The 13364-nt window shown below is 40.1% G+C and overlaps 3 protein-coding genes across 6 annotated transcripts in view; 1 reads left to right on the forward strand and 2 right to left on the reverse strand.

Annotated features, from left to right (window-relative positions):
• LOC115764407 (integumentary mucin C.1) overlaps nt 1–13364 on the reverse strand; it is a 31622-nt gene that overhangs the window by 5263 nt on the left and 12995 nt on the right. For all 3 annotated transcript variants that reach the window (XM_030707404.1, XM_030707403.1, XM_030707405.1), the window contains one exon: nt 9693–9792. The gene's annotated coding sequence lies outside the window, so the exon portion shown is untranslated. The remainder of the gene's footprint in view (nt 1–9692; nt 9793–13364) is intronic.
• LOC115764406 lies at nt 2659–4873 on the forward strand. 2 transcript variants are annotated; one of them, XM_030707400.1, is made up of 2 exons: nt 2659–4057; nt 4502–4873. In XM_030707400.1, the coding sequence occupies exons 1-2, from the start codon at nt 2777–2779 to the stop codon at nt 4616–4618; spliced, it is 1398 nt and encodes a 465-aa protein (XP_030563260.1). In that variant the 5' UTR covers nt 2659–2776; the 3' UTR covers nt 4619–4873. The 2 variants fall into 2 exon arrangements, with proteins under 2 accessions (XP_030563260.1, XP_030563261.1); XM_030707401.1 differs by lacking the exon at nt 4502–4873 and adding an exon at nt 4115–4374.
• On the reverse strand, nt 6792–8938 carry LOC115764408. The gene is made up of 2 exons (XM_030707406.1): nt 8509–8938; nt 6792–8438 (listed from the first exon to the last, which is right to left on the reverse strand). Exons 1-2 carry the CDS (start codon nt 8872–8874, stop codon nt 7479–7481), a joined length of 1326 nt encoding a protein of 441 aa, XP_030563266.1. The 5' UTR covers nt 8875–8938; the 3' UTR covers nt 6792–7478.

Below are 13364 nucleotides of genomic sequence, written 5' to 3' on the forward strand. Positions count from 1 at the left end.
CAGTTATATTTCTGAATGTCATTAAGGCACGTTATAAGAGTTTCTTATCCATTGTAGTAATTACTGTTATTACATACATATATAGTATATAGTTACAATAGAATAAAAAAGCCGCTGGCCTATTCGGGACGCTGTCAAGCAGCCTAACCTGACCCATGGAAATTTTATCTGAGGCTGAGAGCACTATCTAGTCTATCTATATGTCAAGCATATTATTAGAATTATAATAATTATAGTTATATCCCGGCCTTTAAAAGTGAAGCCTTGCCACTAGTATGTTTTGGCTTATTATAAAAGATTTTTTATCCCGGAGGGGGTAACATATCGCGTTCCTCAATTGTTGAGAGCTGCGTCTGCAGCGTGCAGGAAATTTACATAGAAGTTTCCTGTTCCTCTTCAAAGAAGTTGCATTGATTCGACCTTCGATAGTTTCAGTTCCTACAGGTTATATCTAAGGATACATTTTCCGATGAGAATGCCTGTTAGAATTCACACATCGTCCATTTGGGTAATCCATACTATCGAAAATAAGGAACATATTGAAACCTTTGTCAAGAATATAAAAGCGGATGTTGCCCACTAATTGCTGCATAAATAACCAATTCTTATCAGAATATTAAGATGTGTTGAACTAGTCATGATACAAATTAAGTTAAGAGTCTAACTAATATACATTTTAATTTGTAGTTCAACAAAAGAAAAAAAACGCTTAAAGCATATTGAAATAAATAATTCATGCAATTACGCAAAGCTGACCAATTGTTAACACAGGTGTGTGTGTGTGTGTGCTTGGCGCGGCCTATTATAGGGCCTAATGAGAGACTACTGACACCTAAGATTGAACTCAAGGCTGAGCACAGGTCAGTCCGAGCAGCTAAGCTCAGTGGAAGCCATTTCAAAATCGCATTGGGGCGCTGAGGGGGTGCTCTGGGAGCTGGGCTCAAGCAAAAAGCAAAAGCGATATAGCTGAAACAGATGCACTTTCATATGCGAAAGCAAAGTACAGCTCAAAACTGGCACAAGTGCAGTTCAGTCCGGGTGTGTGTGTGTGTGTGTGTGTGTGTGTGTGTGTGTGTATGTCTGGAACTGCAATTAAGAAAAGGGGCAAAAAAAAAAAAAACAAGTGCAACCTTCAAGAAACAACAAAGCAAATTGAAAAGGCGGCTGGCCAAATGGCAACAATTAAATGCTGGTTGGAATACATATTATGCAAATGCCAAAACAAGACATTGTGCGATGGGCGTGGCACAGCACACACACACACAAACACATGCGAACACAAACAGACACACTTGCACACCAATAGTGCAATGTCGTGTCTGCCAGCCACAACAAACAATGGGAAAGTTCACGCTCACTTTCTAATGTCAGCACCGCGGCACGCGATGTCACTCGCTGCAAAAGATTTGCGTTGCCACAGGAGAGGGGCTAAACTACTTACCTGAGCGGTGCATGCCAAAAGGTGCGAGTTGCGAGCAGGTACATGTATGTAGTACCATGGCACTCGCAACTCTAGGGCACAAGCCCGGGGACAAGGGCTAGATAGAGTGCTCTAGCTGGTTATGGATTTATTTCAATTCAATTTGTTTAATTATGTGCTGGAAGTCGAACCTACCCCCTGATCCTTGCCAAGCGAAAGACTATGAAAGTAGGGTATATTCACGCAGCTATAGTTATGCTATGCAGCTTATATGGTATTGACAATGAAGGGTTCTTACAGCGATGGGGTATTGATAATGAAAAGGATCGAGGACACTGCCTTACACTGTAGGCGGCTTAAATGCTACGCTTCGTTCGTAGTTGACAAGGTGACAGTTACCTTTGGAGACGCCTCTCTGTAATGGGGTCAGCCAAGAACCTGTTGAGGAAATTGATCTGAACTCTGAGCTTTGTAAGGCGGAGATCGCGTTCGGGTTTGGGTATATAACTTTTATCTAGTGCCGAGATGCTGTCACAAGCATTCGAATTATCTTCAATAGAAATACACGCACAGCCCCATTCTGCTATGCTTCTTCTTAACTCCCGAATAAGCGCTAGACTTACAGTCTGGTCTTTGTGAAATTTTCAGGACTTAAATTTTGCAGTCAAATATGTAATACATCAATTTTGGGTAGAACTTAAACGCAATAGGACAACATTGACATTACAAGTCACTTGATAAATGCATATTAAACGTACGGCTGTAACTTTCATTTGGGGAGATTCGACAAATAGACGGATAAGACTAGGAATATTTATATATACCATGGAGATGCTTCCATTTACAGCATGTATATAGAATATATGTATAAACACGTTTGATCTAACAACTCACAATACAACTATGTTGAAAATAATCCAAATGTTAGCTAAATTCTAAAGTCTATAAAAATGTGGCCTTTTAAATAATACAATTCTTGATGTTGAGTTTTGAAATATGTTGAAAAGGAAAATAAATGAAATGAATAAATTCAATGGCAGCTATTTTGTGTAAGAGTCGAGCGTCTAGCTCGTCAACTCGTCGTGCCAAATTTCTGTAATTTCTACACACTTTTAAAGGTAAATAGGGTATGCGAAAGTCGTAAACACTTATGGTCATATGCCGGCTGGTCGAAGCAGGCTGCGACGAGTGTCCAGTTTAGGCCGAGGCACATATTATATTGTATAAATTAATATATATTCAACAACAACAGACACAAGTAAACACGTGTAACTGACAATTCACAAAAATCTAAAAACTTTTTTTATTGGCTTTCGTGGTATTTGTCGCTGCAGTAGAAAGAAGGTAAATTTTTTGATGGAACTTGTTCAACAGTCAACGGCGCCGGCCGCTTCGAGCAGCGGCGGCGGCGGCGGCAAAAATGAGAAGAATTCACAATACCGCCAATTGCGTCAGCTTATAATCAAGCTATCGATGGGCGATCAGATTGTGCTCTATCGGAGCCATCAGGAGGTGCAGCAGGTCTGCGATAGCATCTGGCGGAGCACACATAAACGCTTGGACTTTCGACAGCTGGAGCAGGAGTTAAGCGGCGAACCATTGGGATATTTTCTAAACAATATGATGGATCATTTTCGTTATGTGTATTTCACAGCGGATCGCCTCCAGGAGAACCTAAATGTGCTGGAGCGTGCCGGCATCAAATCACTCAACAATGTACAGCACTGTGAGCTGCTCTTGTCCCAGGAGCCGGTGCCAAAGCAGAAGACGAAGCGACAACGTGAGGCGGGCGCTGGCGATGCTGGACTTGGACGGGTTGTTGGCATTGCTGCAGTTCTTGGCGGCTCAATGATGCCGCAATGGCCGTTGCATGCCTTGCCCAAAATGCTGCGCAATTTGCGCCGCCTCAAGGTGCACTGCGAGGTGCAGGTACATTTTATCGAACAGTTCCCACAGCTCGAGCTTCTGGTGCTAAATGGTGATGTTGCGCAATCGGCCCTCACGGGCATTTTAGAGCGCTGCAAACAGCTGAAACGGCTGTTCATCAAATGCAAGAAGGCGCCACCAAATCTGCACGGCATCTCCACCTGCCACCGTTTACAGGATATCTCGCTGCCGATGACACTATTCTTGCAGGCACGCGATCAGGTCTTGGCGCTGCCGGCATTGCATCTGCTGGAGCTAACCGTCGGCGGTCAGAAACCCGAAATGGCCATCGAGTGTTTGCGCTATGTGCTGGAGTTAAAGGCAAACATCATTGAGATTGTGCAAATGAACTGCGCCTGCTTTGAGGGACCATATTGGATGCGCGAGGCGGGTCTCGGACTTTGCGGCCGGCTGCAGGGCCTGGTGTTGAACAACTGCTATTTTCACGATCGCGAGATAAATGAACTGAACATGCCACGAGTAGAAAACTATTTGGTATTGAGCGGCTGTCCGGATCTCAAGGAATATCAGCTGCTTGATATGATCAAGAAATGCCCGACCCTTTCGGAGCTCTATTTAATCGACTGTCCGCTGCTTACTGGCAAAGTGCTGCATGGCATCTATCGCATACGATGCAGCGAGAAACTCGATTATCCCATCAGCATTATCCTTAGCCGCTGCGATACCATAAGCAAAGATTATCAGGACACGGTCGGTACTGAACATGTTAATAATTGACCAATAATACATATTTTAATACCCTTATAGAGGTTTCCATATAGTCATGTCCGTCTTTCTGTACCTATAGAAACCAGTATCTCAGCTTCTATTGTCACGAAATGTCGTAATTGACCGGATCGAACCACTATATCATATAACTGTCATAGGAATTATGAGTCAAAAGATATCTAGATTATGAGCACCACGAGCATGATCTATCCTTTCTCTATGAAGAGAAAAATCGTTTGAAAAACTAGATAAACTTTAAAAAGTCTGTCAGGTATTCAAGATATCTTGCCTACGCTCAGCATTTACAAGCTATATTATATGAATCCTATAGGATTAATATGTCGTATATATCTATCTATAAGGGTATTAAATCTTTCCTGTTATTTTATAATGCTTATTTCTATTATTTTTTTTTTTCGTTTTCAGTATGCAGATTATTGGTATTTTAAGCTTCCAGTTCTTAAGCTGGATCGCTTGCTAGAAGAGAATCGACCAATTGAAGATATGCAGTTATTCTTTTACAAGAGCCTCAGTACTGAATGAATTACTTTATTTATTTACTATTTGCATGGCATAACGCCCCCCGATTAGAGATAATATGTTCCGCAAAAATATTCAAAAGTCAACAAAAAAAAAATATATATATATGATTAGTGCGTCTTTATTGAAGGTAGCGCATCCTTCATGGAGTCCTCATTGATAATCGGGCTACGGTTAATTGGCCACAATTATTTCTGTTAATCGTTTCTGACGATAGTCATCTCCCTTCTTTGAAATGTGCAGATTTTCTGTTTAAATAAAGTAGTATACAAAAACACAATGTCGTACGTTATTCGCAGGCCAGAACAATGTGCCCGGTATCGGCTCAACCAATTGGCGGCTCTCTCAACGAAAGCAAACAAATTCCACATCAATGCCAAGTAATTGTTTTTTAGAGTATCTTGTGTTTGCATTCGGTTCGCGTGTCTTCGCCACCAAGATGAACAATAACAATTAACTCGTTTTATTATTTTGCGCACAACTTGCTTTTCGCATTTCCCAGCCAGATTTCTACATTTGTGGTGTGAGCGGAACTGCGGGTGTGTTGTCTGTAGCTGCAGGCGGCAAATCTGGGTATGTGATTTGACATTTCACTTACTTAACAAACAACTCGATTTTACTGCATGCAAATCGGAAAGTTTTGGGCCAGAGAACACAGCGAAATTTATGTGGCCGGATTTCACTTAACAGCGTAAAACGAAATGGCCGACGCTGGAAACACTGGCAAGGATTACACTGCCTGCAACTCCATGCTGCACCTGGCCATATCAATAATGGGCAAATGTGGTTTCTTTTATGAAAAATAACGTTTAAGTCAAGCGACTCTATGTGTGCCGGGATAAGTAACCCATAGCTCCAAGTCCAGCTTCTATCTGTAGACCCTTGCCGAAACAGTGCGATTTTAAATGCTTATAATACTTATTAACGCCGATTATTCCTGTGCAAGCTTCAGCATAAGATGCTAAGCAAGAGAATGCTTTAGTTGAAAGTTTCCGATAAGCAGATAACATGTACTTAGTTTTGAGCTGCCTTATGAAACATTCCAACATCTTCCCGAGACCCACACGAAAGCATTCTTGAATAACCTCGGTGCTTATAGTCCGATATGTTTTTTTACATTTTCAGTGCTTTAATATGGAATATTAAATGCGAGTATGATGCGCCGGAAATTCATTGCCGTGACGGGCAGAAGAGAACAAAAAGAGAAAGGTAATGTTCCGGATCTCTATATCCAACTTTTCTAATTTCCAATATTATGCAATATTATCCAATATTATACGAGCCAAGCAATTTATCACAATCGATACTTATCAATATTGTGAAAACAAGTGTATTAATATATATAGAGAACATATTCATATAAGATTTTAAGCCTGTTGCTCGTAAGGTTTTCAAGACCGACGTGTTCCAATAGATGGATATGGCCCTGATCAAGAATATATACGATATTCATACTTGATGCATTCTCTTACAAAACTATTATACAATTTTCCTAAATTTGTTATAGTTTTATTTGTATTGTAGTTTTTGTAGTTGTTACAAGCGTAATTGGACTGAAATTGGTGAAGATATGAAAGACATAAATTACGCATGCAAGAATTGAATTTCGACCAATATTTCCATTGTCGTCCCCCTGGCAACGACACTACTTAGCTTTCTTTGAGCGATTTTGTGTATTGCCAGGTATTCATCAGCATTTGTGCCAGAAATTTATCTTGTCTGTGTGCGCGTTGTGTTCGTAATATTTGGTAACATTAGAAAACGAAATTTTGCGCCAAACAAATGATACTGACAATAGATTTGCGAGCTGTCTTTTTTGTTCGGTGCGTACTTCTTTCACTTTTTTATTTGCTTTGTGCTGGCACTTTTCTTTATTATTTGCGAAAGTGAAATTATTTGGTTATAACTGAAAATGTTTTTCAATTAAAGGAACACAACACGACTGCGACAGGTGACTGCAATAATTAAGAAATGGTTCGTGGTTCATTTCCCGTGATTGTTTTGAAGCAGCTTTTAGATAGATGCTCCACAAATTATGGGGGAGACTGCAGCTGATATTTATTCGAGTACCGACTTTTATTTTAGTTTTGTTAATACTTATCTCAGAATTTATTCATTTTATTTGTGCTCGTTTCATCAATTTATAAGGAGTTCGTTTTATTCTATATTTTGTCATTAATATATCTATTTGCTGGAGCCAAATTTGTGTATATTCTATTTTCTATTTTATGTTCATTTTGGGAATCATTTGCAAAGCATGTTCATTTTGTATGGGGTTCATTTTGGTCCTTATTTTGTCGGTTTTAATGTGTATATTAGAACAATATGTCTGCTCTATGTATATTCAATAATATATTGTGTGATCTGTCAAATCTGTTTGATGTAGATCGATTTTTAAATATTCTATTTTTATTATATGTTCATTTTGGTATAAATTTACAACCGATGTTCCTTTTGAAAAGTGTAAAATTAAATGTTGGTCCTTATTTTATTATTTTTAATGTATTTACTTAACGAATGTGGGTTCTGGAATATCTCATTGATGGAGATAATTATTTTTTTCAAAATATATTTAATATTTAGTGTTCATTTTTAGATTCATTTGCAGCTGGAGTTCATTTTGTTAATTGTTCATGTTGGTCCTTATTTTATTGGTAATATTGTATATAGTTAATTATTATTTTTTATTATTAGTTATAATTTTTTTTAATTCGTTCTTTATATTGGATGTTCTTTTGGGTTCAGTTGCATTTAGATGTCAGGCTTATAGCAATTCTGTCTTCACCAATTCGATGCATAGCTAGCTATAACCGGGATCTATGACGATCTGTCAATTCTGGATGTTCATCTATTAACATTAATCCTAGAGTTCACTTGTTTCCAATGGCTGCTGGCCCTTCTTCAGTTTACTCCACTCGGAAAACACCATCGGCTGATAATTCCCATTTTGATCAAGTGCCATTATTGTGGAACCGACATTGATGTAGTTGTTAGCTTTTGCTTGTTTTACCGGGTTGCGCTTTTTGCGCACCGTCTGCCCACGGGGCACCTCGACTATATACGGCGGAGCGCATGGCATCGACATGGGCACAGACTTGGGGCTGCCGAAAAGTGGCGGATCAATGTAGTGAAATCTCATGGTGCCATAAGGCAGCGGTATTGGGGCTGGCACGAGACGAAGCCCGGCATTATGTAGCTTTTCGTGCTCTTCATACAGATCCTCCACGATGGGCAGCAGGGCATCGGCCAGCGGTACATTCTCCTGCATAATGGCCGCCTGCAGGCGCAGCTGCTGATGTGTGGTGAGCATATACGTTGGCGATATTTCCGCATCCATGACCAATCTGCCCGGCTCCTGGGACTGGCCCTCATCGACTTCTAGCTGCATCAAGCTGTAGCTCTGAAAGGCCACATTCAATGAGCTGCGCTTCAAGGGTGCAGCCCGAGCACAGCTCAACGGAACCACCTCAATGCTGTCCATGTTGTTTGGGTTAACGTTGTTGTTGTTGTCCTTGGGTATGACCTGTATGGTCGTGCTGGGCCCCATGCAGGGAGCGGGTGGATGATGCTCGGGAAATCTAAAGAAATCCATGGCATTCATCAGGGACGGCATGTCTGGAGTACTATTTCTGATGTTGGGCAACACGCCTGCCGGCAATTCCATGGTCACATGCGTGACTCCCGGTATGGCACGCACATCGACCAGCTCCCTGGGCTGTGGCACGGTTAGGCCAGTGTACATCATCTCAATGGTGGTGCCGTGCTTATGGACACGATTACTGAGCGCGTACCACTGATTTGCGGCGCCCGGCAGTGGTCCTTTCTTGGGAGGATAGGAGCACAAATGATAAAATGGATATCGTTTGTTACTGCTATTTCCACTGGCTGCTTACCTGACGCCGTTTTTTGGTTTCATTTTTTACATTTTGTTGTTGTTGCTGCTGTTGTTGTTGTGGCAGTGGTTGACTCTGGTCCTGGCGAAGTGACTGCTGTTGCGGCTGCTTGCATTTTGACAGCGGCACCGAACTGTTTCTGGTTTGCTTTTGGTAACGACTCCATGGAACTTCGGGCACCTCAGCGATTGTCGGCAGAGACGGCACTGCCACATTTCTTATAGTATTTCCATTGTTATTCTGCTTTCTCTGCTGCAGATTCATATTCAGAGCTGATGGACGAGTGTGCTCGTTGTTCTGGTTCCTATTAACTCCACTTGGGCTGGCTGGCTTCTTGCCACTGCGAATCTTGCCGGCGGTTAACATGCTAGCTGCGCTTCTTTTTTTCTTCTCACTTTTACAAAATAGCTTAATTTATTTGCCTTGAAGTTTTGAAAAGTTTGAGCTGTCAACACGAGATGAGCGCAAAGAGGCTCACATTTGACAGCTCATTCCAATGGCAAAGCCTACTGCAATTAATTGCGTGCTCGACGAATTAACAGCTCCAAAACTAAGTTAACAGCGAACTGAAAATTGCCCAATCATCGAATCGCTAAAACCTGAGTCCATTTCAGGCTACACTTCTCACAGTTAACTGCGTCTAGTAGAAACTCCCCTTAGATAGCAAGGTTTCTTGTAAACTTTATATATAATATATACCCATACATTTTATAAAAAGGATCAAGCGAAGCTATTTTCCAGCTTGTATAGCAAGGCAAAACATATTCCATTTCAACTTTCCCATTAATAAGCAGTAGAAATATTCATGTTTATGAGCAGGAATATGTGTTCGTGTACAGATTTAACCTGATTTAAGGGCATTTTCTAGTCGTTCACACTGCTGGGCGAGTTGTTGATTTGTTTCCGAAGTTGTGAGAATCTTAATTTTTCATACTTTTATGCAATTGCAGTCGTTGCCGTTTTTTGCATTGCCTGAAACTGACTGCGGCTGGCAACAATGGCAAAGGTCTGAATGGGCGTCGACTCATTTCGCAATTGAACTTATGGGTATTCAGCGGCGGCTTTTCCTACTGTTATTGTTATGGGTATGATTGTGGGTCTGACTATTGTCTTGCGTTTGAGGATTTGCAACTTGCGGATGTGCCACAGCCCCAAACAAATTCGTAACATGTTTATGTACTCACAGATTCGCTCCTGCGTTGCCACCGGCCGGAACTATAGATGTTGTGCTGCCTTTTCTTTTTTAAGATGCTGCAAATTGGGCTTCCGGCTTCGTTTTCACAACTGAAAGGACACAGAAAGATGTTTGCATAAGTCAAAATATACATATATATACAATGCTTGGGTTATGAAACGATTTAGATCTTTTCCTCGATATCGACTTGGACACACTCGGCTAAGCCGGCACTCGAGTGAAGCAGCACGGCATGGTGTTTAAGACTTAGCCGCGATTCCAAATAGAATAATTAAGTGTATTATTTTTGCTACTTTTTGGGTAATTCTGAACTAGTGCGTGGCGTACTTGGCCAGCTGTAGCTTATCATTGCCAACGCTCATTGTTTGAAATGTTCAACTTCAATTAAAAAAAAAAAAAAAACTCTAGCTCTGACTGCAGTGTACATAACGCATAACGTTCGTCGTATGCTTAATTATGCATACGCAACATTGGCTGGCAGTCTACAAAATTATACCCTACAGCATTTAAAAAGATGGGATGTTGTTACTAATGGGCAACAGACGCAACTATAAGAGAGTTAACCAATTAAAATGAACTCAAAGCGCGTAATAAAATGATGTAACGGCCAGAAGAGATATCTTCGACTTTATAAAATATAGGTTAATATAATTAAATATTAAATGAAAACTTTCAATCGAAGCTCTATGGGATTTGGGTAAGGAAACAGAGCTACAAAGCGGTTTAGAACCGAACTACACCTTTTTTTTTAACCTTTACCAAACCTTTAACCAAACTTGTCTAAGCCAAAACTTTAACCAAGCAATTGCCAAAGTAATATAAAACGTTTCAGAACTGCCCAGACCCAGTCCATAAATATCTTGGGATCTAGATGTCATTTGTATGCAGAGATCAAATTTAGCGCGCAGCTCGCATATAAAAATGGGAATGAAATGCAATATGTTTAGTAGTATACTAATAAAGAATAAAAAATGTAATTATTCTTTTTTTAATATATTGAGAGTATATGAACATAGCAAGGTTTCAATCAATGCAAGTGCCTAACCAGTTGCACGAGCTGAACCCAAAGGCAAACCTGGTCGAAAATGTAGTTACTTTACAAGTCTCAAATGCTAACTAACATTTCGTTGAAATGTTTAAATCAAATTATATTTAGCTTCCACAGCACCAAACGTTGTAAAGTCTTCGTCAATTATATTGCTGGAATTATTTTCAGTGTATCTGGTCGATTGTTTTTGCCATCTGATTGCCAAAGCGGTAGATCAATGAAATTGCATCAGCTGCCAGGTGCTAATACGGCATATGCATATTCGTGCAATTTAAATACAAACGTTTAACTGGTTTACTTTTATGGGCCTGAGCTGATTTACATGCCAAGCTGTCGATTGTGGCGTTTCAGCTGATGCTGGAAGCTAAAATTAGGCGGTAATTGGGCGGATGCATCAATGGAGAGTCAAAATCTAAAACGCAATTCAAAAATGGGCTGGGCAATAACGTTGCGGTGAGAACTCGACGGCCGCGCCCAAAAAAATACAAAAAAAAATAAATAAAACTGACTGAAATGGTGTATATGTGTGCGTATATTCAAATGTATTTAAACAAATCTTATTTACCTATATGGCAAAAGTCGAATCACATTTTTGGGCAGCTCAAATCGTTGGGAAAGTAAACATGCACCGCGACAACCACAATGACTCAAGTTGACCAATTTTGGTGGCGCTTGTCACTAACAGCGCCACAACATGCAAAACTAAATGCCGCACAGTGATGAGCAGAAGTCTAGGTGCAGTTTTTATAAGAAATTTCATAAGCTTAACCAAAGAGTGGGAAATGGAAAAACTTCGTTTGTGGACTAAATATAAAGAGTTTTCATTCAATCCAAATTTAACATAGAAGAACTTCAAGGTAACATATTGAAAAGTTCTTAAATAATTAATAATCAAGTCACATGAATGACCTTCAATGATTGAATTTTATTGAAAATTATTAAAAAACTGGCCGGCCACAGGCGAATGTTGGTCACTTTTTATACAAATAATAAACAACTAGATATAAAGACAAATGTTGTCTGTGTCGCTTTTTCACGAAGAGTAGACTTTACTCTACAATAGTTGACAAATTGAACCCCTTTACAAGCTTTAATGTGTTGGGAATTTCATGCGCAAACGAAAAAATCGAAAAAAAGCAAAACACACAGAACATGTGTGTTAATTTGTATTTTCTGGTGCTTTAGCATCTATCCCATTTAAACTAAACAAAACGTTAAAACATATTTGTTTTTTCTATACAACAAAGTAATACCATATCATTTTTTGTAAATTGTCTAAAATAGGTTACAACTCCCATAAAATCTAGTCCAATAATAGACCTAGAAAATGGTTCTAATATGCAGTGCCACATAAACCACTTCATTAATCGCACTTCGTCGTACCAAAAGCACTCAAACACAGCGCTGTATGTATATTTCTGTCCAACACTATAGCTTGCTGAGACGCTCATAAATACAGATGAGTGTGCGTGTGTGTGTGTGTGTGTGAGTGGGGTGCGTGCTTAGAATTAAAAGACAGTCTACACCCGCAACGTCAGCGTCGACATTCAACGAGGTCGCCTAAGTGACGGCAGTTGATTAAACCGACTAACTGACACACTTTTCCAACGGAATTGATAAGCCCAGCAGGTAAGCTACATATATATCAGGGAAAATCGGGGAATTGTGTTAGGCATCGAAAGCATTTGCACATTTGCAGCACGTTCAACGGCCTGCAGCCAGCACTTTGTGGCTACTTAGAGAAACGGCAAACGCCCGAACATCAGTCAAGTTGATTGCGGCGACTGGCAAATGGAGTCATTAAGCGTCTCGAATGTCATTACCACTTAATTGTTTTGTATCGTTCGTTGTTGGCAAATGATTTGCAGAGTTTGCGTTCGTTCAACTTCCAGCAACAACAGCGGCCCGAACATCATTTTCAGTTGGCTGTTTACATTTTGCAGGCCACACGCTAATGAAGCCTGCGCATCCGAATTGCAAATATCCGAACAGGCAAATTCCAAGACAAACTGCCAACACGAAATGAAGAAAAGCATAAAGCTGAAAATGTTCAACTAAGTATGTGCAAATGATAATGATGATGATGATGATGATGACCGAAGAGCATTTGGATTTGAATTTGGAATTGGACAACGACAACGACTTCCACATTTTGCTAATCACATTTGCCAAAAAATTTTAATAACGCTAATTAAGTGCTTAAGAGCTTAAGCTCAGGCACAAGCAATCCCATAAATAGACATACAGCAGCAAGTTATGCAATTTGCTTATTATTGCATTTGCAATCCAACAACTCACAGCACGCCCCAGCCTGAACGAGCGCTGGCCAGAACATTGCAGTCGAGTGTGAACGACTATCAAATACCCAGACCCTAAATGCATCTACTTGTGTTTGTGTTGTCCGAAGGAAAAGTGAATTGAGCTTCGAAAAGTGTTGTACAGCACTGTGTGCAATCATTACTATGTACATTAAATGTATATTAAAACGGAAATGACATCAAGTGTTTTTTCTATCTATGTAATTGTCATTTCTGGTGTTTGAAAAGTTTGGGAATTATCTGCTAAACGCTTAAATTGTTAGTGAATTCAATTTGCACACGTATTGATTAACAC

The sequence above is a fragment of the Drosophila novamexicana genome, unplaced genomic scaffold (genome assembly GCF_003285875.2).
Source record: "Drosophila novamexicana strain 15010-1031.04,08,12 unplaced genomic scaffold, DnovRS2.1 tig00000820-arrow-pilon, whole genome shotgun sequence".
Taxonomy (NCBI): domain Eukaryota; kingdom Metazoa; phylum Arthropoda; class Insecta; order Diptera; family Drosophilidae; genus Drosophila; species Drosophila novamexicana.

Bases quoted from the DNA above. Each gene is read 5' to 3' on its own strand.
- LOC115764406 (XM_030707400.1), top strand. From the start codon at position 2,777: ATGGAACTTGTTCAACAGTCAACGGCGCCGGCCGCTTCGAGCAGCGGC. The intron at 4,058-4,501 runs GTCGGTACTGAA...TTTCGTTTTCAG, and splicing joins GCAAAGATTATCAGGACACG to TATGCAGATTATTGGTATTT.
- LOC115764408 (XM_030707406.1), bottom strand. From the start codon at position 8,874: ATGTTAACCGCCGGCAAGATTCGCAGTGGCAAGAAGCCAGCCAGCCCA. The intron at 8,439-8,508 runs GTAAGCAGCCAG...TATCCTCCCAAG, and splicing joins AAACCAAAAAACGGCGTCAG to AAAGGACCACTGCCGGGCGC.